The 23820-nt window shown below is 44.2% G+C and overlaps 2 protein-coding genes across 2 annotated transcripts; both read right to left on the minus strand.

The window, feature by feature from the left end:
- Window positions 1-11220: 11220 nt before the first annotated feature.
- Window positions 11221-12162, minus strand: LOC136129707 (N-acetyllactosaminide beta-1,6-N-acetylglucosaminyl-transferase). The gene has a single exon (XM_065886014.1). The coding sequence runs from the start codon at window positions 12160-12162 to the stop codon at window positions 11221-11223; it is 942 nt and encodes a 313-aa protein (XP_065742086.1).
- Window positions 12163-18138: 5976 nt separating this feature from the next.
- LOC136129708 (N-acetyllactosaminide beta-1,6-N-acetylglucosaminyl-transferase-like) lies at window positions 18139-23230 on the minus strand. Its single transcript, XM_065886015.1, has 2 exons — window positions 22264-23230; window positions 18139-18236 (listed from the first exon to the last, which is right to left on the minus strand). The coding sequence occupies exons 1-2, from the start codon at window positions 23228-23230 to the stop codon at window positions 18139-18141; spliced, it is 1065 nt and encodes a 354-aa protein (XP_065742087.1).
- Between the last annotated feature and the right edge of the window lie 590 nt (window positions 23231-23820).

A 23820-nucleotide genomic window follows, 5' to 3' on the forward strand; every position in this document is an offset into this window, starting at 1 on the left:
TGTGCACTTTCTATGTTATATAATCTCACCAGAAATGAATAAATGAATAAATAAATAATGAGCCAGAGTCCTTCTCCCAGAAATATTCTTCCAGTGGAGTCTCCCAGGTGAATGGGGATCAGGTGTCTTTGTGGAATAACTAGTATTTATGGTTATCACTTCTTTTTTTTTTTTTTTGCGGTATACGGGCCTCTCACTGCTGTGGCCTCTCCCGTTGCGGAGCACAGGCTCCGGACGCGCAGGCTCAGCAGCCATGGCTCACGGGCCCAGCCACTCCACAGCATGTGGGATCTTCGTGTCCCCTGCATCGGCAGGTGGACTCTCAACCACTGCGCCACCAGGGAAGCCCTAGTTATCACTTCTAATCAAATACTCTGCAGGACCACATACCAGAGCCCACATCACTTCTTCCCTAAGCAAACCAAGGCTGTTTCCACTCTGGCTCCTGACACCAGCCACCCTCAGCCATGACCCGACGACCTCTCCTTCCTACCAGTGGGCAATGCCCAGCAGGAGGGGAGTCAAGAGGAAACAGAACAGGAGGTCAAAAGTGAATTAAAAAACCCCTTGTGGGGCTTTGATCCCTCGATCAGGGATCAAACCCGTGCCCCCTGCAGTGGAAGCACAGAGTCTTAACCACTGGACCAACAGGGAAGTCCCTGGACCAGCAATTTTACTTTCAGAATCTACCCAGGAGAAATGAAAACATGTGTCTATACAAGGACTTGCACAGGAATGTTGACAGCAGCATTATTCATAATGGCCGAGGAGTAGAAACAACAAAAGTTTGACAACAGATGAATGGATAAACAAAATGTGATCTACCCACATAACAGAATAGTAGTCATCTGTATAAAGGAGTGAAGTACTGATTCACGCTACAACCTGGATAAACCTCAAACTCATTACATTAAGTGGAAGGAGCTAGACATGAAAAAACATATATGGCTTGATTTATATGAAATGTCCAGAAAAGGCAAATCTACAAAAACAGAAAACAAAGCGTTGTAAATGGGCGTGCGGTTTCTTTTGCAGGTGATAAAAGTATTCTAAATTAAATTGGGGTAATGGCAGTGCACCTGTAAATATACTAAAAAATCACTGAATTGTGTACTTGAAACAGGTGTTTTACAGTATATGATTTATACACCTGAATTACATACCTCAATTCTGCGGTGTGTAAATTATACCTCAATAAAGCTGTAAACTTAGAGGAAAAAAGGAAGTTTGTCCAGTGCCTCAGATTGAAAAAAGAACTCATGTGATGGTGATGTACCTGCCTTCTTTTGTAGTGACTAGACCTGGATTGGTTGTCACCTGTCAGTGATTTGGGCAGTAAAAGACTTTTGGGTTTGCATGAAAGCAACACTGTTGCAGGAAAAAAAATATGGGGCGCGAGAGGATGGTCACATCCCGGGGTCTCAGGCGACTCCCTGGGACGGGCTGCCAAGTGAGGGACCTTGGCTTCGTGCAGGAAGGAATTCAAGAGCGAGCCGAAGTACAGTGAAAGCAGATTTTTTCAAACAGATACACACTCCATATTCCACCATCTTGAGCTTAGTTGGTTCTAACCAGTTTATGTCGTGTCCTCAAGGGCTCTGTCATTCTTTTAACCTGCCTCAACATCACGCTTTTTTTTTTTTTTTTTTTGCGGTACGGCAGACTCTCAACCACTGCGCCACCAGAGAAGCCCACCACGCTTATTTTATAGTAGCAACATAGGGGAATCAAATTCAGTCTGACGGCCAGCACTGTGTGTGAGTTGAGGCTCGCAAAGATAGAAATCTCACTCTGTCTCTCCATGACTCTGCACTCTGTCAGGTCTCCAGATACTGAAACATCAATAAACCCTCAGAAGAAGATAAGGGCTACCAGGGAGGAAAAAAGAGCACAGAGGACAAACTCTGCCTGAGGGTGGTGCGAGGTCAGAGATTTCACAGAGCTCAGTACAGTTCAGCTGGGCCCTCAAAGATAATCAGGATTTCTCTAGGCAAAGAGTGGCCCAGGGGAAAAACTGGCTGAAAGGCCAGGCGGTCTGCTTAGCAATTACACATGGAATTCAAATGGTAGCAAAATAAAGCACTTTACATTTTCTGAATATTTAAAATCAGAGCTTCTGGGCTTCCCTGGTGGCGCAGTGGTTGAGAGTCCGCCTGCCGATGCAGGGGACGCAGGTTCGTGCCCCGGTCCGGGAAGATCCCACATGCCGCGGAGCGGCTGGGCCCGTGAGCCATGGCCTCTGAGCCTGCGCATCCGTAGCCTGTGCTCCGCAACGGAAGAGGCCACAGCAGTGAGAGGCCCGTGTACCGCAAAAAAAAAAAAAAATCAGAGCTTCTCAGGGTCAAAGTGACTGGCATATTCCCTTAATTGTTGATTTTACTTTTCTAGCCCTGAACTAAGACAGTTTCAATCCCCCAAATGCATGAAGATGGTGATGTATGCTGACCTCAGCAATCAGATGACCCCTAACTCCTGCACCCACCCACACTCCCAAAGTTTTCTGATGGATTTAGCATAGGTGGTAAGGATGCCTGCCCTTTGGAAAAGGAAGTAGGGGGCAGGATTCCTGCCCCAGGGCCTGCTTAGAGGCCGAAATAGAATTGAAAATAACAAAATAAACTTTCTGCAAAACTGCAGGAGAATTTCCTTCATTTGGAGAAAATATCATGTTTAAGAGAAGCACAGGGCTTCCCTGGTGGCGCAGTGGTTAAGAATCCGCCTGCCAATGCAGGGGACAAGGGTTCGAGCCCTGGTCCGAGAAGATCCCACATGCCGCGGAGCAACTAAGCCCGTGCACCGCAACTACTGCACCTGCTCTCTAAAGCCTGTGAGCCACAACTACTGAGCCCATGTGCCACAACTACCGAGCCCATGTGCCACAACTGCTGAGCCCCTGTGCCACTACTACTGAAGCCCACGTGCCTAGAGTCCGTGCTCTGCAACAAGAGAAGCCACCGCAGTGAGAAGCCCGCGCACTGCAACGAAGAGTAGCCCCTACTCACCGCAACTAGGGAAAGCCTGCACGCAGCAACCAAGACCCAACGCAGCCAAAAATTAATTAATTAATTTAAAAAATTTTTTTAAAAAGGAGGGAAGCAGAATTGTACTCTTTTCTCTCCCATTCATTGGCTCCTCATTCAACATTCTGCTTTGGCCACTCAACTTCTGGCCAAGCCAAAAGTCTAGGTCCTGGTGCCAATCATCCAGTTCACGTTCTCACTTTTGGGGTACAGGAGATGGGGTGAGGTAGGGAAGCGGGGCTGAGGGCGACCAGGACCCACACACCCAGTTAAGATGCGATGGAAGTGGCTCTATGACCGAAGTAGGAGTAAAGTGGGTGGGCAGGGCGGCTGCTTCTGGTAGGGGGGAAAGGAGCAGAGAAGCTTCTCTGAGGAAGCACGTGACATCTCAGCTAGATCTGGAGAACAAGCCAGGATGAGCAGCAGAAGCAAAGAGCATTTCAGAACAAGGGAACGGCATGAGCAAGGGCCTGCAGACCGTTTGTCTTCTAGGTTGTTAGGATGACAGAAGCCTGGCAGAGTTAAGAGGCTCTCAGCTCATCACAGAATGCTGCTTCCTAATAAGAGGAAAGAGAAACCAGCCACTTAAGGCTCTACACGTGATGTTGCTAAGAAAAGCAACAGCTGAGGTAACCTCTGTGGGCCACATATCCAGTTTCTAGCAAAAAATTATCCCTGTACCTTCAAAACCAAAGGTTCTTCTTCTCTCTCTTTTATCACACACAGAAGTTTTAAAATTGTAACACTAAAAGTTCAACAATCCACATCAAAGAAGTTCATCTGGGCTTCCCTGGTGGCGCAGTGGTTGAGAGTCCGCCTGCCGATGCAGGGGACACGGGTCCGTGCCCCGGTCCGGGAAGATCCCACATGCCGCGGAGCGGCTGGGCCCGTGAGCCATGGCTGCTGAGCCTGCACGTCCGGAGCCTGTGCTCTGCAACGGGAGAGGCCACAACAGTGAGAGGCCCACGTTCCGCAAAAAAAAAAAAAAAAAAAAAAAAAGTTAGCTCATCTGTTCCCCCTCTCTTTGAACATTTAATGAGTTTCTACAACGGACCGGGTACAATTTGTGTACTGTCTAATCCTTCCCACAGTCTGACAAGGAGACTTTTTTTTAATTAATTAATTAATTTATTTGGTTGCACTGAGTCTTAGTTGCAGCAGGCGGGCTCCTTAGTTGTGGCATGCAAACTCTTAGTTGCGGCATGCATATGGGATCTAGTTCCCTGACCAAGGATCGAACCTGGGCTCCTTGCGATGGGAGCACAGAGTCTTATCCACTGTGCCGCCAGGGAAGTCCCCTGACAGGGAGCTATTTTGATGAGAATCAGGCTCAGAGAAATTAAGCATCTTGCCCAAAGTTATGCAGACTGCAGGTGGCAGAGCCAGGACTGCTTTTAAATCCCACCAGCAAACTGGGAGCCACGGTCCGATGCTGCAGAGTAAACAGATCTTTATTTAGATCATTTGTCAAAAACACTCTACAGTCGCTTAAACCTGAAATGCATTCAACTGGTGACCACTGATTTAAGTTCAGTTGAGCCTAATTCCTATTATTTTTTTTTGTCTTCAATCTCCTTTTAGCTTCCTTAGTATGAAATTAAGATAGGTCACCATAGGAAGAAATGTTATTTCTGAATATGAAGTATTAATAATATTTTCATTAAATTAATGAAATTTTAATATTAATTTGATATTTTAAAAGTCTTTATTGAGAGAGAATTGACACACAGCACTGTGTAAGTGTAAGGCATATGGCATAATAATTCGACTTATATACGTCACGAAATGATGACCACATAAGTTTAGTGAATATCCATCACATAGACACAAAAGAAAAAGAAAAAATACTTTTTCCTTGTGATGAGAACGCTTAGGATTTACTCGAAGAACTTTCACAGAGAACATACAGCAGTGTTCATTATATTAATTATGACGTACGTTATATCCCATATTTATCTTATAAATGGAAGTTTGTATCTTTTGACTGCCTTCATCCAATTTCCACCCCCATGTAACCACAGATCTGATCTCTTTTACTATGAGTTTGTTTGTTTTTGAAGTATAATTGACCTATGCTAGCTCCTGTTACACAGCACAGCGATTTGCTATTTCTACACATTTCAAAATAATCTCCACGATAAGTCTGGTTACCATCTGTCACCACCCAAAGATATTACAGTGTTATTGACTCTGTTCCCCATGCTGTACGTTTCATACCCGTGACTCATTTATCTTGCAACTGGAAGTTTGTAACTCTTAATCTCCCTCACATATTTCTCTCCATCCCCAAACCTCCTCCCCTCTGGCAACCACCTGTTTGTTCTCTGTATCTACAACTCTGTTTTGTTGTTTTTTCATTTGTTTTGTTTTTTAGATTCTACATATAAGTAAAATCATATGGTATTTTTCTTTCTTTATTTGACTTATTTCACTTAGCATAATACTCTCTAGGTCTACCCATGTTGTCACAAATGGCAAGATTTCATTCTTCTCTATGGCTGAGTAATATTCCTCTTTATGGCTGAGTAATATTCCTGTGTGTGTGTGTGTGTGTGTGTGTGTGTGTGTGCGTGTGCGTATACCACATCTTCTTTATCCATTCATCTGCTGATGGGCACTTAGGTTGTTTCCATATCTTGTCTATAATAAATAATGCAGAAATGAACATAGGGGTATATACTGATACATGTTTTTGAATTAGCATTTTTGTTTTCTTTGGATAAATACCCAGCAGTGGGATTGCTGGATCGTATGGTAGTTCTATTTTTAATTGTTTTGAGGAGAGATGGTATTTCCTTGAAAAAGAACTCACAGATATCCCAACTCACTGATTTCCTTTCCTATGCAGTTGACAAAAGTCAGTATTTCTAGCAGATAGAAAAACAGAGATTGTTCAAGCTAATAGTAAAACTTATCCCCCAAATTTCCTTCCCCTGCAAGTCTGCCCATACACGCAGTGATCCTGGAAGCTCTTTGAGCATGATGTGTTTGAGAAACATAAATTCCCTCTGGACATAGCAAGATCCCAGCCAAATCCTTGGGGCCATGACTACGAGTTCCCAGAAGCAGCTTTATTTAGATCTGTTCTTCCTCCTTCCTCTCAAGGTTCCAGCATTCGGCACCTCAGCACTGCATCTGTACGTATAAAGGGACTAAAGCAAGTAGCCAGCCTCCAATAATGAGAGTCCGGCCAGTATGGACTCTATAGCAGAGACTCAACAAGCCTCCCCTTTCAAGGGCACATGGGTACATACAAGACAGAGAATTCCAGAAGGGCTGGTCCATAGTCTGGTTCCTGGGGGGAAAAAATGAGAAGCAAGTAGAATCTGTCTTCCAAGCCCACGATCTCCAATTTTCTTCTTTTCTCCATTCCTTCCCCATCAGATATCTTGGCATTCCTTTTTTCTCCCATCTCCAACAAAACCTGCTCTCAGATTCTTTTTTTCTGAGATTTTTTTCAGAATGAGAAAGGAGGAAAGGCTCTTTCCTCATTCATTCGTTAATATGAATTTGAAGTAAGCCCCCACTGAATCATATCAGAAATATTCCTTTGTAGCAAGTGGGGCAGAAACCACTGGTCAGTTTTGAAATCTTTAAATCCACGGACCACATGATGAATGAAGCATGCCCACTGAAAGCCCCTGTCACAGGCAGAGCCATGCAGCCTGGAGGGGCACATGACGCATAACTCATAAGGGAAGTAGGAGGCAGTGAACTTGAATGTCTGGCTGGTAAAAGGATCTTTTCTCCAGTTGGAAGTCAGCCACAGCTGAGTCAGATGAGGAACTAAAATGTGGCCATCTTGTTGTAGACGGGATTAACAAATGGAACTGGGGAGGAGAGAGGTGGGGGGAGAGTGGGGGAAAGATGGAGGGAGGAGAAGTGGGGAAGGCAGGAAACCTCATTTCACAACAGCTGGTGAAGCCTGTTGGGCAGTATCTTTCAAGGCCCCTGTGAACTCTCTTTCTATAACACTTCTGTCCTCATGGGCCCCTTCGCTTGAGTGGACCACCCAGGAATTCTCATCTTCCAAGAGGCTTCCAGAGGACCTGTCATGGCCGAAGAGCCTTACTATGTATGAGGAGACCACGTTTTGTTTTGTGTTTTGACACTGCCACCCTGGCCACACCTGACCCGAATGGTCTGGGGCCTCGATGGAGGGCAGCGCGTCTACACAGAGGTCAGCCACAGCCCAGGAAGTGGCCTGGAATGAGAAAAGGGGTGCTCGTTGTACAGTGACAACTCGACCCACAGCAAGCCTCTCTGGGAATAAATATCTGAAGGAGACAGAGGAATTGCCATCAACGGGAACAGCCCAGAATCTGGCTGGAGACACGAGGGGAAGGCATTGAAAGTAGAAGCCGCGGGGCCCACAAGCAAGTGAAAACTCTGAAGCAGAGGTAAGACTTTCATATAAGTAAAAAGCAGCAGAATGAAGATGCTGACACATGAGCACGCCGACTTCTCCGTGTGGCTCTCGGACGGCACCACTGCTGGCTGACCATTCTCCCCAGAGCAGGGAGGACACCTGGCTGCCTGCTCTGTCCACTACAGTAGCCACGGGCACAACTGATATTTGGGGTATACTGGGTTAAATAAAATACATGATTTAAATTCATTTGACCTGTTAATTTTTGTTTCTTTAATGTAGCCACAAAAGACCTGAAATTACACATGTGGCTCACACTGTATTTCTATCAGGTGGTGTTCTAGTTCCCCATGAGGCTGTTTCAACCGCGAGATCTTTTTTCTTCTGTCCTGTTACTCCTTAGAGAAACCTAATAAGCCCCAATCACTGCAATCAACTAGAACAATCTTAAAATGTCCAGAACAAACAACGAACATACGCATGCATCAGCAAAGAATGACCCTCAAAACAGAAATGACCCAGATTTTCACATAGCAGGAGGAACAGTTAAACAAGACAGCCACCTAAGTTTCTGATTCCTTTACCTCCTTATAACTAAGCCCTACACTCAGGCCTACCTCAGGTCCTGCAAGAGTTGGCTGGACCAGTGAAGGGCCACAGGCCTCTAGCGAGGATCCCATACCCATAACACAGAAACAATTTTAAGGGCTCACTCTTTTAAGTTTTTGAAATGCACGGAGCAGTCCATTTGTTTTCCATTGTTTTGCTGATCTGTAACTGCTGGTATTTACCAGAGGTGTAAAAATCTAGTTGCAATAGAGAAGGCATGTTGAGAACTCAACACTTCTGTTCAGTAAATTGATTAGAATCATTAGTTAGTATCACGAACTTCAGAGTGGAAGAGACTCACAGGCCATCTTGTCCAACACTCGATAATTGACTTCCTTGACAGGGTTTCTTCAGCCTCTGCTTCCGAATATCCCTTGGCTTTGTTCACCACTGAGGAAGCTACCCATTCTAATCCCAGATCCGTGGGTTCTTTTATCTCCCACCACTGACCCTGGATTCTTCTTCCAAAACTACAGCATTGGTTCAATTTCTGTCTCCTGGGCAAACGTTTTAATTATGTGAAGGCAGTGATCCCTTTTCAAGTCCTTTGCAGATTGAATATCCTTTTTGTTTGTCTTGGTCCCTTCTTTGAAAAATGGGGTCTGGCCTTTTAACCTTCTTGGCTACTCTCTTTGGAATCTGCTTTGTGAATGTCTCCCCTTACAGGTTGGTGCCCAGACCTGAACGGTCAATACATATTTGGTCCAAGCAACACAAAAGTGAGAAGAGGGCCTCTTACCTCCCTTATTCTGGGTACTACAATCCCACATAAATAGCTTAATGGTCATGACTCCCCACTTCAATTTCTTGAGCCCTGATTTCTTTTTTGACCGTGATCTCTGCCAAAAGAAGTCCTTTTATTTTTTTAATTAAAAAAGTAATAAAAAATAAAAATTTTTGTTGAAGCATAGTTGATTTACAATGTTGTGTTAGTTTCAAGTGTACAGCAAAGTGATTCATATATATATATACACATATATATCATTTTTTCAGATTCTTTTCCATGATAGGTTATCACAAGATATTGAGTATAGTTCCCTGTGCTATAAGGTAGGTCCTTGTCCTGATTTCTTTTTTAACAATTGTTTATTTATTTATTTTAAATTTATTTATTTTTGGCTGCGTTGGGTCTTCGTTGCTGCACGCGGGCTTTCTCTAGTTGCGGCGAGCGGGGTCTACTCTTCATTGCTGTGCGTGGACTTCTCATTGCGGTGGCTTCTCTTGTTGCGGAGCACCAGCTCTAGGCGCGTGGGCTTCAGTAGTTGTGGCTCGAGGGCTCTAGGGCGCAGGCTTAGTAGTTGTGGTGGGTACACGGGTATAGTTGCTCCGCAGCATGTGGGATCCTCCCAGACCAGGGCTCGAACCCGTGTCCCCTACATTGGCAGGCGGATTCTTAACCACTGAGCCACCAGGGAAGTCCTGTCCTGACTTCTTTCATCACTAGGACATTACCCCTTCCCGCTTTGGGAAAACCACAGATTTAAAAAGCATTCTATCATAGCTGCCTTCTAAGTAGCTGTATTTCCTTTGCTTTTATGCCTGCACCAGTCCTCTATTACTAGGATTTTAGAATATTTTTCTTTTTTTGCTATTATAAGTGACACTATGATGAAAATACTTTTAAATTAATCTTTTCCCTATCTCTGTTTATTTTTTAAGAATAAATCCCTAGGTGTAAAATTAAGTAAAAGGATATGAACATTTTCAAAGCCGTTTGATATATAGGTGCCTAATTGTCCTTCAGAAAGACTGTGCAGGTTTACACTTTTTCTAGTGGTCTGTATTGGAACACTCATTGCCCATCCTGGAGTTAGGTTTTTTTTTTTAACACCAATTTGAGAAGTAAAGAATTGTAATCATTTATTTTAATTTGTATTGGTGGTGAGCATTGGTATATGATTGTTTAGCATATGTATTTCTACATGTCATGGTTAATCTGATGTGTTCCTTTTTCCTATCTGTGAGATGTATTTATGTGTTAAAGATATTAACCTGGCTGTATGTTGTTTCTTTTGCAACTACTTTTTCCCCAGTGGATTTTTCTGTTTTCACAATTTTGCCAAGTATTACCAAGGAAAAAAATTAAATTAAAAAAAAAAAGCATTGTAAGTCTAGGAAGCTTTGTATACAAACATCAAAAACAAGCATCCACGATGGTTCACAGCCCTGGCTGTTCCTGAGAATTTCCCGGAGGCTGAACAAATACCGAAGTCCACATCTACCCAGGAGATCAGGAAATGTGTTTTTAAAAGCTCCAGGCGACTGTAATATGTATCCAGGGTTGAACCACTAATTTCAAGAAACCATGACCTTGATACTCATGTTGATTCAAGTTAGTTTTCCTTTGAAAACTGAATCTGAAATGTGAATTGAAATGTGAATCTGAATTTTTATTTCAAATTGAACTAGCAGAACTGAATTAGTTCACTGTAAACAACTGGAGATTATTCAAGTCATTTGGAACTTGGACCAAGGAAATGTGGAGTTAGTTTAGGAACAACTGAGACCAAATTGAAAATCACCTTAAAAGAACATCAGGCTTAGGCAACCTGGTTTATAATTGGCATGTTTGCTTACTAGCAGGGTAATTTGAGCACATCATATAACCACACTGGTTTCATTGTCTATAAAATAAAGGCACTGGTCTAGGAATCTTTAAGAGGCTCTAAATTTCGGACTCAGTTCCAGGAAAGAACGTACAAATGAAAATTGTTAACGTTGTATCTTGCTCTCATTTTGAAATGATCTGAATTTAGCTATTGGAGCTTCAATAGGGGCAAAGGTATTATTTAAGTGTTCAAATTGCTGCTCAAATTTAATTTATCATATTTATGCCTGATTTTAAATACCATCACATTTAAAGGAGAATTGTGTTTAATCTTTCATTCGCCAGTCAGTGTTCCTCAGTTCCTTGCCATGTCTCAAGACTACAGCACATATTCGAAGTGGGTCTATGGGCTCAGAAAGGTAGCTTGGCATGTCAGCAAAATCAAGTCAAACAGTCAGTCTCTACCTCTGCCCTAATCACTATGCCTCAGTTTCTTCATCTGTAAAATGGAGATGAGTTATATCACCCACTCTGTGAGCAGAGCTGCTGTACAGATTTTTTTAATGAATAGTTGAAAATGTAAAGATCTTTAAAAATGTTAATTTTTTTTTTTAACTATTTTTCAGTGGTTCATTCCGTATTGGCCACACAATGTTTATTCATAAAAACAACAGTTAAGAGACATACATACCAGGAATCCTATTGAGTGTGACCCAGAAATGTTCATCAGGACTGTAGGTGTCCTTGGACCAGGACAGTAAGTCAAGTGCCTGCTGGTCTTGGAGGACAAAATTAGCGAATTCCCTCGTGAGGGCCACGTAGGCAGTGCCAAAGTAAATAGTCATGTTGTGAGGAGGTGGAGTTTTCAATTTCGCGGTTTTAATCATGTAGGAATTTCTTTTGCTCAATAGTTCTTGGTGGACATATTTAGTCCGTCCAATAGCATGATCGGGAGGCAGCACCCCTGGGGTGATGTTTTTCCCTTTAAATCCTTTCAGATACTGAACTATCTCCCTGTTGGTTTTCAGGGGGAAATCTTGCCCACAGGTGTTGATGGCATATTTCCACGGAACCTCAGAGCCTGCAAGATCTTTGATGCAGTTCAGGTCAGCCTGAAGCCTGGAAATCCCACCGTAGACCACGGGCTCCATCTTGGAAGCCAGAAAAGCATTTGGGAAGCAGCTCAGTAATTGCTTCACTGCATCTTTAAATGTATCTGTTGCCTTTTCATCCACATGAACACAGTAGACATTTTGGGGCATGTAAATTGCCCTGAAGAGTCTCTCAAAAGTACCAAAGTCTTTGTGGATGGTCATCATGTAAGCCAAAGGGAAGCCAGCCTCTTCTTCAGAGAGTGCTTCTGTTATGTAGTGACTTTGAGCTATGTACTCATAACAGGTAGATTCACTGAGGGTAGTTTTCAATGCATTCTCTGTTGGGTAAAAAACCTTCCCCTTAAAAATCTGACGACAGGCTTCTGCTAATAGTGAAGCATTGGACAGAGATGCTCCCAGGAAATTTTTATTCTCCCATAACTCATGATTGTAAACGAACACAAAAATCAGACCAGTGACCAGAGACACACAAAAAAGACACTGTTTCCAAGAGCCCATCATTCAAAACCAGGAAATGAGTAAAATGTCTCTTGGGATCTGATCAGAGCGTAGGTAGATTTAACTTACATTTTCTCCAGAATCCATAACCATCCTTTTGGCAGGTGCACTTCTGATCGGCTGTTCCGTAACTTTCCAGTTGAGCATGCTTGTCGTTTCTTTCTGTCTTCCTTTTCTCCTCGTCTGCCACTGCATTGCATTTCTACCTTTCTTCCTCACATTTCTTAAGTAACTCTTTGGGATTTGCTTTGCTCAGTCCCCACACCCCCTTCCTGCAACCTGTTTCTACATAAAAACAAGTTGCCTCAGGGAGGTTTTGACTCCAATGTGTCCACCTTTCCCTACAAGAAAATCACCAAGGGGTGAACTGACTATTCTGAAAGCCATTGCTCTAAGACTTTAACCCCAGCCTCTCCTCCTGACCAAAAGGTTGGCAACTCTGTCAGCTCCAACTTCCTGTTAATCATTGTGTTCAGCTGGCTGAGTTTGTTTGCTTAAACAGCACTCAAGTTAAAAGCGTGGGTTCTAAGCATACAGCACTGCCAAGTTAAAAGCCTGGGTTCTAAGCATGTGAACACTGCCTGGAGAGATATTCCGTCAATAAATATTTAGCGCTTAAAAATTAATCACTTAACCTTGCCTTTTTCCACACACGCCCCCCTCTCCATATTGGCTGGCTATGCTATTAAAGCACGGCATATGACTAACTGTTGAGCCATTCTTTCCAGCACTTAATTTTCTCTGCTACGAGGTAAGGTCCTTAAAAAGGCACATTAGCAAGCGAAACTCCCCACCTAACTCGTCACAGTATGATGAATAAAGGCTAAGGAATAAAAAAAAAAACCCAACCCCCCAAAAAACTGACAGCCCATTGTAACCCCCAAATTGCTAAAGCTGAAGTTAGTGAATGTCAAGTTTATTTCACCCAAGCCCAGGGAGACCAGCCTGAGGCCTGGAGAGGCAGGAGAGAAGAATCATCTCAGTTTGGGATGTTTTAGAACTTAAGGAGAGAGGCTCTTAGATTCATATATATAAACCATTCCAAACTATTAGATTCATATATATAAAGCATTCCATTTCCCTATCTGTAAAACATGAGAATAATTTTATCACCTTCATAGGTCAGTCGTGAGAATACAATGAGAAAGCGCATCAAGGGTTCGTGGCCTGTCCAGCAATGAATGAGGCGGAGATAGAAGATAGCTGGGCCCCAGGCTGAGATGCTGGTGCTTCAAGGTAAAATAAAGGCAGGAGCAGAGGAGCTTCCCTGGTGGCACAGTGGTTGAGAATCCGCCTGCCAATGCAGGGGACACGGGTTCGAGCCCTGATCCAGGAAGATCCCACCTGCTGCAGAGCAACTAAACCCGTGCGCCACAACTACTGAGCCTGTGCCCTAGAGCCTGTGAGACACAACTACTGAGCCCGCGTGCCACAACTACTGAAGCCCGCGTGCCTAGAGCCCGTGCTCCACAACAAGAGAAGCCACCGCAGTGAGAAGCCCATACATCACAATGAAGAAGAGTAGCCTCTGCTCGCCACAACTTGAGAAAGCCCGCGTGCAGCAACAAAGACCCAATACAGCCAAAAAAAAAAAAAAAAAGTCAGTAGCAGAGAGGAGCTGAGCTCTGCTTGAGTAAAAAGATAAGACAGCCACATTCTTCACTCTTGAGGTCAAGGAGACCTCCCTGACTACACATGTGCAGAAAGTTTCCTTAGGGTCAAAAAAGGAAGGGGGTGGGAATTCCCTGGCAGTCCAGTGGTTAGGGCTCCACGCTTCCACTGCTGGGGGGCATGGGTTTGGGGAACTAAGATCCCACATGCTGTGTGGTGCAGCCAAAATAACAAAAAGGGAGGGGGCGCTAGCCCGTAATATGTCCTGCCAGCCTCCCAGAGACCCTCGCACTAGAACATATCTTGGCTAAAAGACGTGCAGGCACGTTGGGAGGGCCCTGAGTCAGACCCAGTTTGGGCACGAAGCAAGACAGAGCAAGATGATTGGCCAGAAGGAACCCACAAAACTGCCCCCATATAAGTAATTCCTGCCACTCCCAAAGCGTGACTCTCCCTCTGAGCCTGCCTGCATGTCTTCCTGCACGTACTTTTCTTCCAATAAACGCTTTACCTGCTTCACTACCTTTTGTCTCTGTGCTGAATTCTTTCTTCAGAGAAGACAAGGACTGAGGTCCTGTTTCAAGCCTGCTGACCCTGGTGATCTAGTGGTTAGGTTTCCGCGCTCTCTTCAAGCCACCTCACCCTGTGGCCCGTGAGATCGGGGCTGGGAGAGAAGAATAAACAAAAGCCCCTCCCCCCAACACTCACATCAAGGAGATGACACAGTTACCATCTCTCCTTTGAAATCTTCTTAGTCTTCCCTACTCCTCCCTCTGTGAGCCCATGCCAAGTAGTATACGTCTAGGATAACTCTGATCAGTTTTATTTGGTAGTCAGCGGCACAGGGGTGAAAGCACACTGTGCGCACACGTGGAGGGGCTATCAGCGCCGGGCTCACAGGTGGCTCATCTGTTTCCGGCTCCCATCACTGTCTGCACATACTAGGCAATCAGATACTTATCGATCAAGTGCTCTATTTTGCATTCCCTGTTTCCCTGATCACCTTAGTGTGAGATTCCTACATTTGTGATTTATATTTTGTCATCTGTGATCTCTATTTGTATCTGTGGATGTGGGGACGTTCAAAGTACCTAGTTTTTCCAATACATCTTAATTACAAAGACAATATAATATTACAGATAGTCTGTGAACACAGTGTTTTCATGTCCTGTGCTCCCATTTCCCTCTTGTCCATAGATATACACATTCTGATTTTACCAAGAACATGGGAGATGCAAGTTTGCATCCTGCGTTTTGCACTTCCTGTCAGAGCATAACACTTTCTTTTTTTTCTTTCTTTTTTTTTTTGCGGTACGCGGGCCTCTCACTGTTGTGGCCTCTCCCGTTGCGGAGCACAGGCTCCGGACATGCAGGCTCAGCGGCCATGGCTCACGGGCCCAGCCGCTCCGTGGCATGTGGGATCCTCCCGGACCGGGACACGAACCCGCGTCCCCTGCATCGGCAGGCGGACCCCCAACCACTGCGCCACCAGGGAAGCCTGAGCATAACATTTTCCATCGTGCTACTACTCAGTTTTCACTGGACATCGTCTTCACACCATTACCTTAGAACACAAGACTGGAGTTATTATTTGTTGTTGTTTTGTTCCCACCCCAGCTGAAAACTAATGCATTAACAAGAAGGTTGCCAACTCTGTTTCATAATCTTCAGGAGCATAGGAAATGATGATAAGAAAGGACTTAAGGAAGTTTTCCAGAACCAAGGGGTCAGACTTCACTTGTTTTAGGAATCAGATTCTACATACAATATGATTCAAGTGAATACAGATTATTCTGTAGGACCCAAAATGAATTCAAACAACTCAAATATCTATTTACATAACTATCTTTCATGTGTCTACCTAGAATTCTTTGGAACAAATCATTTCTTCAATACAGTAGTCATACGAGAACAATCTTTTCTAAAATGATGACTAAAATTTTGTTAATTTTTGTTTTATTTGTAATATCTCTCTAGGCAGCCACTGCCCACATCAAACGAAATCGACTATAGGGATGAATAAATGGAGGCCTCGGGACTTCCCTGGTGGTGCAGTGGTTAAGACTCCACACTCCCAATGCAGGGGGCCCCGGGTTCAATCCCTGGTCACGGAACCAGATCCCATATGCATGCCACAACTAAGAGTTTGCATGCTGCAACTAAGGAGCCTGCCTGCTGCAACTAAGACCTGGTGCAAACAAATAAATACTTAAAAAAATAAATTGTAAAATAAATAAATGGTGGCATCAATGCCTAATTATGCTTTCTAAACTAGTTGAATAATTTTTACAACTTTTTCTCCTAATGTATTCAGATGATTACATCAACTCTTCCTTTGTTGATTTTGGCTATCTCCTCATTCTTGACACAATTCCATCCCTCCAGAGATTTCATGCATAAAAGCATCTCTAATAATTTGCCTGTTCTGCTCTGAATTTACAGCTCCCTGAGTTTAAAGTTACAGGGTAAAGAACGTTTGCAAGTTGGCACTTTGCTGCAGTGGAGTCCTTAATTGCATCTCACCTGAAATGCTTCAAGGGTCTTTTGATTTGGGCAATACTAGCCATTTTTTACAGGAATCAATCTATTTTTGTGCATCACCCCAGTGCTATCTGATGTCTACTCTCCCAGTGGTCCTGTGGGAAACGCTGGTTCTCCGGACCCTCCTGACTTTCCTGAGGACCTTTTGCAATATACCACTCATCATTCTTCTAAATTCTGGGCACAACGCTCTTGCCATTTGTGCAAAATAGTAGAAGGGGATGGTAACGAGTGACCAAAAAAAAAAGACGTGCTTTATCCCAGCTTGAACATTACATCAAAATTAATACCCCAAATTCTAAGTTGGAGGCAGTGATTGGGTAGGATAGAATTCTGAAGAAGTTGGCAACCAACACAGACTTGTGGCTTGGCCGCTCTGTAAGTGGTGAGGTGTTCATTGACGTACCAGAATTCAACCTACACTTGCTTATTTCTATATAATGTACACTCTTATAAATTCTCACTCCAGGACATAAACTAATTTTTATTCCACTAAGAAAATTGCGCTTAGAGTTTAACCTCAACAACTGACTGTAGGAAGGGAGCAGAAGAAAAGGGCTCCGTTTCTACAGATGTGGACGCACTGTGCATCATGCTTGTCTTATTCCTGGGGCCACGTGGTACCCAAACCACTTTTCAAGTATTCATTTCATCATGACATCACCTCTGTGCCCAAGTAAGAAACCAGGGAAACCAAATGGAAACTTTCTCAGCATCCACAGAGGTCACAGAGAAAGAGCAGCTTGGGTTAAACTGGTTTTAAGCGCACGTGACATTTTGTCTTTTTGGACTCCTGCAGCTCTTTCTCTCTGCCCAGGCTCTCTCCTCCCTCCATCTTCTTTCTCTGTTTATTTATGTATTTACTATGTTAAATTCTGTACACTGTTTTCTCATCATCACTGCTTTTGTTTGTTTTTGTTTTTAGCCACAGGAAATAGCTGGAAGCAACAGGACTTAAAATAGCCCAGGAGGGTGGTGAGAGAGAGCCTGGATTGTGTGTCAGAAGGTCTCCAGTTGGGCCAAAGCCACTCTTGACAGCCGGGAGCCCTTGAACCAGTGATTTGACCTCACACCTCACAGCTTCCTCTGGGGTGAATTTGAGAAAACAACCCCTGTTCTTCCTCGGGGTCCCCAGTGGTGGCTTCCTGCCGGCCACGTCACCTACACCTCTGAGCCTGAGTTTTTTCCAACATCGACCTCCTGGTGCAGCTGGAGGATTCCAGAAGTAACACACAGAAAGTACCCAGCTGGGGGCTGGCCAGAGACATCGGAGCTAATTTCATATCTTGAGGGAAAGCCACTGAGAAGAAAAGAGTGAAGAGAGGAAATGAGGAGGGTTGCAATTATTTAACATAAAATCACCGCAAATAGAATGGTAGGAAAGTGCAAGAAAAAACTGGTTCTTTTCAAAACAGTCAATTAGATATCATTGGGGCAACACAAAGCTGAGGCAAAGAGCTGACAGATGAAGAGCACCTCGGCCTTAAGTACAGTCTGTGCCCCCAAAGCCCTTTCCAGCTGCACTTGCCCTTGAAAGGGTACCTGACAACCCTCGGCTTTCAAAGCCAAAGGCTAACAGGAGGCGGCTGAGCCCAAGAACCTCAGAGGTTTTCACAGTCTAACATGTCTCTGCTCAGAAAGGTCTCAGGTTTGAGTTTTGGCTGGATTTGAGAGGTTGGGTGTCACAAGGAGAAGGTAAAACAAGGGTCCAATCCCAGTGCCAACTGGGCTCTTCACCTGTCTAGACTTCTGCTCTTTCCTTCCTCCACTCTGCTCCCCACAGAGTCCTTGATTTGAGTTTGAAGTTACAGGAACTCATGGTCACTGCTACAGCGAGTGTTCCCAGCCTGGGGAGACCTTGAGCTTCTGATCACTGAGAATTACGTGCTGCAAGACACTAGCCCCCTCCTTCTGATGGCAATATGCTGTTCAATCAGAACAGAGTGCAAAGAAACGGATCTCCTACTCTTTTGGGTCCCCGGGTGCTGGATCGCAGTATCCCCATTTCTTCTCAAAGCTCACAGTCTACGAGGAACCTGATGCCTACTCTCTATTTGGCCAGCTGGATGGGGAAAGACCTTCTTTACAACAGATGACCATCAACAGCCCAGACTGAAAAAGTATGGAAGACAGAAAAATAGCTTTGTGTTTGGCAAAACCTGAATTTACTTAGTAGATCAGTCTTTTTTTTTTTTTTTTTTTTTTTTGCGGTACGCGGGCCTCTCACTGCTGTGGCCTCTCCCGCTGCGGAGCACAGGCTCCGGACGCGCAGGCTCAGCAGCCATGGCTCACGGGCCCAGCCGCTCCATGGCATGTGGGATCTTCCCGGACCGGGGCACGAACCCATGTCCCCTGCGTCGTCAGGCGGACTCTCACCCACTGCGCCACCAGGGAAGCCCATGTAGATCAGTCTTTAATTCTGGAAGATGGATTTTCATAGAAACTACTTGCAGAATGACCTCATCACTTTTCAAAATTTTTCTTTTTTTTTTGGCCATGGCTCGAGGCACGTGGGACCTTAGTTCCCCGACCAGGGATCCAACCTGCGCCCCCTGCAGTGGAAGCACAGAGTCTTAACCACTGGACCGCCAGGGAAGTCCCCCTCATCACTTTTCTAACTGGTCCAGGGCTTCATTATCAGTTTTGCATATTATCGAATGAAGTTCATTCCTCACAGGAATGTGTGGAGTGACTAATCAAAGAAAGCACATTTAAATGCCAGAGGGCGCCAAGTACTTTATTAAATTCTGGAAACATTTTCCCTTTGACAGTTGTAGCCCCTGCTCGCCACAACTAGAGGAAGGGAACTGAGGAAAATAGTGCAAACCATTCATTAGAAACACTGTCCTTTAAAAGGAAATTAAAAGTTGTAACTAAGATATACATGGATACTAATGACTTAACAAGACATGAAAATTCATGACCACCGGTAAGTATAGCACATAATGAAACAACATACTAATAAGTGCTATGCTTTGAAAAACCTTTAGAAATAGAAATCTCATGTGCCCCAATCAAATGATTCATTCATTCACAAAATTTTTTGTGTACTTAGTTTATGCAGGCACTGTGCTAGATTCTGGAAATATAAAACCTAAGTGTAGCCCAAATGAGTACACGGCTACTAGATCTTAAAATGCTATTGGGGATTAAATAGAGGTAATATTTCTTAATCAAATTTATAAGCTTTTATACAGCAAAGGAAACCATAAACAAAACAAAAAGACAACCTACGAACTGGGAGAAAATATTTGCAAATGATGTGACCAACAAGGGCTTAATTTCCTTTTTTTTTTAAAATTAATTTATTTATTTGGCTGCACTAGATCTTTAGTTGCAGTATGCGGCATCTAGTTCCCTGCCCAGGGATCAAACCCAGGTCCCCGCACTGGGAGCGTGAAGACTTAACCGCTGGACCACCAGGGAAGTCCCAAGGGCTTAATTTCCAAAATATACAAACAGCTCATACAACTCAGTAACAAAAAAACAAACAACCCAATCAAGAAATGGACAGAAGACCTAAATAGGCATTTCTCCAGAGAAGATATACAGATGGCCAGTAGGCACATGGAAAGATGCTCAACATTTCTAATTATTAGAGAATGCAAATCAAAACTACAATGAGGTATCACCTCTCACCAGTCAGAATGGTCATCATTAAAAAAAGTCTACAAATAGGGCTTCCCTGGTGGCGCAGTGGTTGAGAGTCCGCCTGCCGATGCAGGGGACACGGGTTCGTGCCCCGGTCTGGGAAGATCCCACATGCCGCGGAGCGGCTGGGCCCGTGAGCCATGGCCGCTGAGCCTGCGCGTCCGGAGCCTGTGCTCTGCAATGGGAGAGGCCACAGCGGTGAGAGGCCCGCGTACCACCAAAAAAAAAAAAAAAAAAAAAAGTCTACAAATAATAAATGTTAGAGAGGGTGTGGAGAAAAGGAATCCCTCCTACACTGTTGGTGGGAATGTAAATCGGTACAGTCATTGTGGAAAACATTATGGAGGTTCCTTAAAAAACTAAAAATAGGGCTTCCCTGGTGGCGCAGTGGTTGAGAGTCCGCCTGCTGATGCAGGGGACGCGGGTTCGTGCCCCGGTCCGGGAAGATCCCACATGCCGCGGAGCGGCTGGGCCCGTGAGCCATGGCCGTTAAGCCTGCGCGTCCGGAGCCTGTGCTCCGAAACGGGAGAGGCCACAACAGTGAGAGGCCCGCGTACCGCAGGAAAAAAAAAAAAAAACTAAAAATAGAGTTACCATATGATCCTACAATCCCACTCCTGGGCATATATCCAGAAAAGACAAAAACTCTGATTTGAAAAGATACATGCACCCCAGTGTTCACAGAAGCACTATTTACAATAGCCAAGACATGGAAGCAACCTAAATGTCCATCAACACACAAATGGAGGGCTTCCCTGGTGGCGCAGTGGTTGGGAATCTGCCTGCCAGTGCAGGGGACATGGGTTTGAGCCCTGGTCCGGGAAGATGTCACATGCCGTGGAGCAACTAAGCCCGTGCACCACAACTACTGAGCCTGTGCTCTAGAGCCCATGAATCACAACTACTGAGGCCCACATGCCTAGAGCCCGAGCCCTGCAACAACAGAAGCCACCACAATGAGAAGCCCACGCACCACAACAAAGAGTAGCCCCTGCTCGCCACAACTAGAGGAAGCCGCTAGCAGCAATGAAGACCTGGTGCAGCCAAAAATAAATAATAAATAAATAAATTTATTTAAAAAAAATGATAAATGGGTAAAGAACATGTGATTACATATATACAATGGAATACTACTCAGCCATAGAAAAGAATGAAATAATGCCACTTGCAGCAAAAAGGATGGATCTAGAGATTATCATACTAAGTGAAGTAAGTCATACAGAGAAAGACGAACATCATATGATATCACGTATGTGGAATCTAAAATGTGATACAAGTGAGGTTATTTACAAAACAGAAATAGACTCACAGACATAAAAACTTAACAGTTACCAACGGGAAAGGGAGGGGACAGATAAATTAGGAGTCTGAGATTAACAGATACAAACTACTATAGATAAAATAGATAAACAACAAGCTCCTACTGCATAGCACAAGGAACTATATTTAACATCTTGTAATAAACTATAATGGAAAAGAATCTGAAAAAGAATATATATAATTGAATCACTTTGCCATACACCAGAAACTAACACAACATTGTAAATCAACTATGCTTCAATTAAAAAGATGAGGTAATGTTTCCAGAAAACCATCTCCTTCCAACCTCCTCCCTCCAGTAGTTTTCCTGCAAATCAGCCCCTTCCTAACGCTCTCTCCATTCCCAGGAGGATAAAGTTGCCTGGAAGCATACTAGTGCAAATCCTCTCCTTCTCTTTAAGGTAGAGGCAGTTAATGGAGTTACCTCTGTTGTTTAAAAGCAGAATAACAGGGGACTTCCCTGGTTGGCACAGTTGATAAGACTCCACGCTCCCAATGCAGGGGGCCCGGGTTCAATCCCTGGTCAGGAAACTAGATCCCACATGCATGCTGCAACTAAGAGTTCGCATGCCACAACTAAGGAGACCTGGAGCCGCAACTAAGGAGCCTGCCTGCGGCACCTAAGACCTGGAGCAACCAAATAAATAATTAAATAAATATGAAAAAAATAACATTAAAAAAAAAAATAAAAGCAGAATAGCAAAAGCCAGAATGTGGAAGTGCAAAGTTCTGTTTACCTTGAGTCTCACCCCCAAAGGCCTGTCCTTCAGAGTCACAAAGACAGAGCCTTAGAACTGATATGTAAGAACTGTAACTTAGGTTATATGAATTCCATTGAAACAGACACACAAAACAGCCTACAGGGTGTCCATAAAACTGGAAACATAGGTGAATATATATAATGCAATTGAAGATATTTTCAAAGTGTAAAACACACACACACTCACACACACACACACACACACACACACACACACACACACAAATACTTCCAGACTTTATGAAGAATGGAAATCAAGTTCCACATACCTGGAATCCTGTTAAGTGTCACCCAGAAATGTTCATCAGGAGAGTAGGTGTCCTTCGACCACCCAAGTAAATCAATGGCCCTCTGGTCTTGCAGAACAAAATTAGCAAATTCTCTTGTAAGGGCTACATAGGTGGAGCCAAAGTAAATGGTGAGATTATGGGGAGGAGACATTTTTCTTATCCAAGTCCACAGCATGAAGGAAAACAATTGGTATTTCTGCTCCAAGTGCACATATCTGGTCCTTCTGATAATATGAGCTGGAGGCAGCACCCCTGGGGTGATGTTTTTCCCTTTAAATCCTTTTATATACTGAACGATCTCCCTGTTGGTTTTCAGGGGGAAATCTTGCCCGCAGGTGTTGATGGCGTACTTCCAGGGAACCTCTGAGTCTTTGAGGTCTTGCAGGCAATTCAGGTCAGCCTGGAGCCTGGAAATTCCTGCATAGACCACAGACTCCCTCTTGGAAGCCAGAAAGGCATTTGCGAAGCAGCTCAGCAGCCTTCCTACCGAATCCTTGAAAGCAGGGGTGGCTTCCTCATCCACATGAACGCAGTAGACGTTTTGAGGCGTGTAGATAGCCCTGAAAAGCCTCTCAAATGTATCAAAGTCTTTGTGGATGACCATGACATATGCCAAAGGGAACTCAGCTTCGTCTTTGGACAAAGGTTTCATTATGTAGTGATTCTGGGTCAAGTATTGTTGGCAAGTCATGTTTCTCAGTGGTGTCATTGGTATATTTCCATACAAGATTTTCTTTCCTGCTATGATCATGTCACAGACTTCTGCAAGCACTGAAGAGTTTGAGATTCTCCCCGCTGCAAGGTATTTTGGCAGGACTAAATTGTTGGTATAGAGGAACGAAAGAATTAGAGAAACGGCCATAAGCCCTACAACGAACTCGAACACCTTCAGCTTCATGTTTCCTACCATCTCTTCTGTGTTTGTCACTTCATATCATTGCTGAAGTCAGTCTTCAGGTCCATCCCCCGACTGCTGGGGAATCTACTCCCACTTCTTATTTTGAGCAAGAAGAGAAATACTGCCACTCACTTAAGGGACAGTGGATCAAGCACACGCTGAAGTTCTTCTCTAACGATGAAGGGATTGAGTGGATCTGAGAACATGAGCCACTGGGGCCAACGGAGCAACAGCTGAGCAGTGTTAGGTACCTTGGTCCAGGTCAATCTCAAGTTAAGACCCTAACAAATCTGTCAGGGCTGCCGACTCAAGGTGTTCCCCCGGGGAGGAGGGGGTAGAACGTGTGTCCGTCTCACAGCCCTCTTACCCCGGAGAGGGACACCCTCACCATCACCGACATCATGTTTGGCCACAAGGGATGGTATATTTCTTCAGTTTGGGGCCACATCGGTTGTTGTGCGGCAGGTCACCACCAGCAGTGACCGATATTAATGTTGACAGCTCCGAGAATTGCTGAAAGCAGGGTTTCTCTTTACCTAAAGATAAAAATCAAGAATTCAGAGACGCGGGATTGGAAGGAATCTTGCAGC

Source organism: Phocoena phocoena, chromosome 10 (genome assembly GCF_963924675.1).
Source record: "Phocoena phocoena chromosome 10, mPhoPho1.1, whole genome shotgun sequence".
NCBI classification, from domain to species: Eukaryota; Metazoa; Chordata; class Mammalia; order Artiodactyla; family Phocoenidae; genus Phocoena; species Phocoena phocoena.

What these genes read in the sequence shown, in the direction of transcription:
- LOC136129707 (XM_065886014.1), bottom strand. Translation starts at nt 12,162, where the DNA reads ATGATGGGCTCTTGGAAACAGTGTCTTTTTTGTGTGTCTCTGGTCACT.
- LOC136129708 (XM_065886015.1), bottom strand. Translation starts at nt 23,230, where the DNA reads ATGAAGCTGAAGGTGTTCGAGTTCGTTGTAGGGCTTATGGCCGTTTCT. An exon ending in TAAAGTCTGGAAGTATTTGT is followed by an intron (nt 18,237 to 22,263) that starts GTGTGTGTGTGT and finishes CTGATTGAACAG; the next exon opens with CATATTGCCATCAGAAGGAG.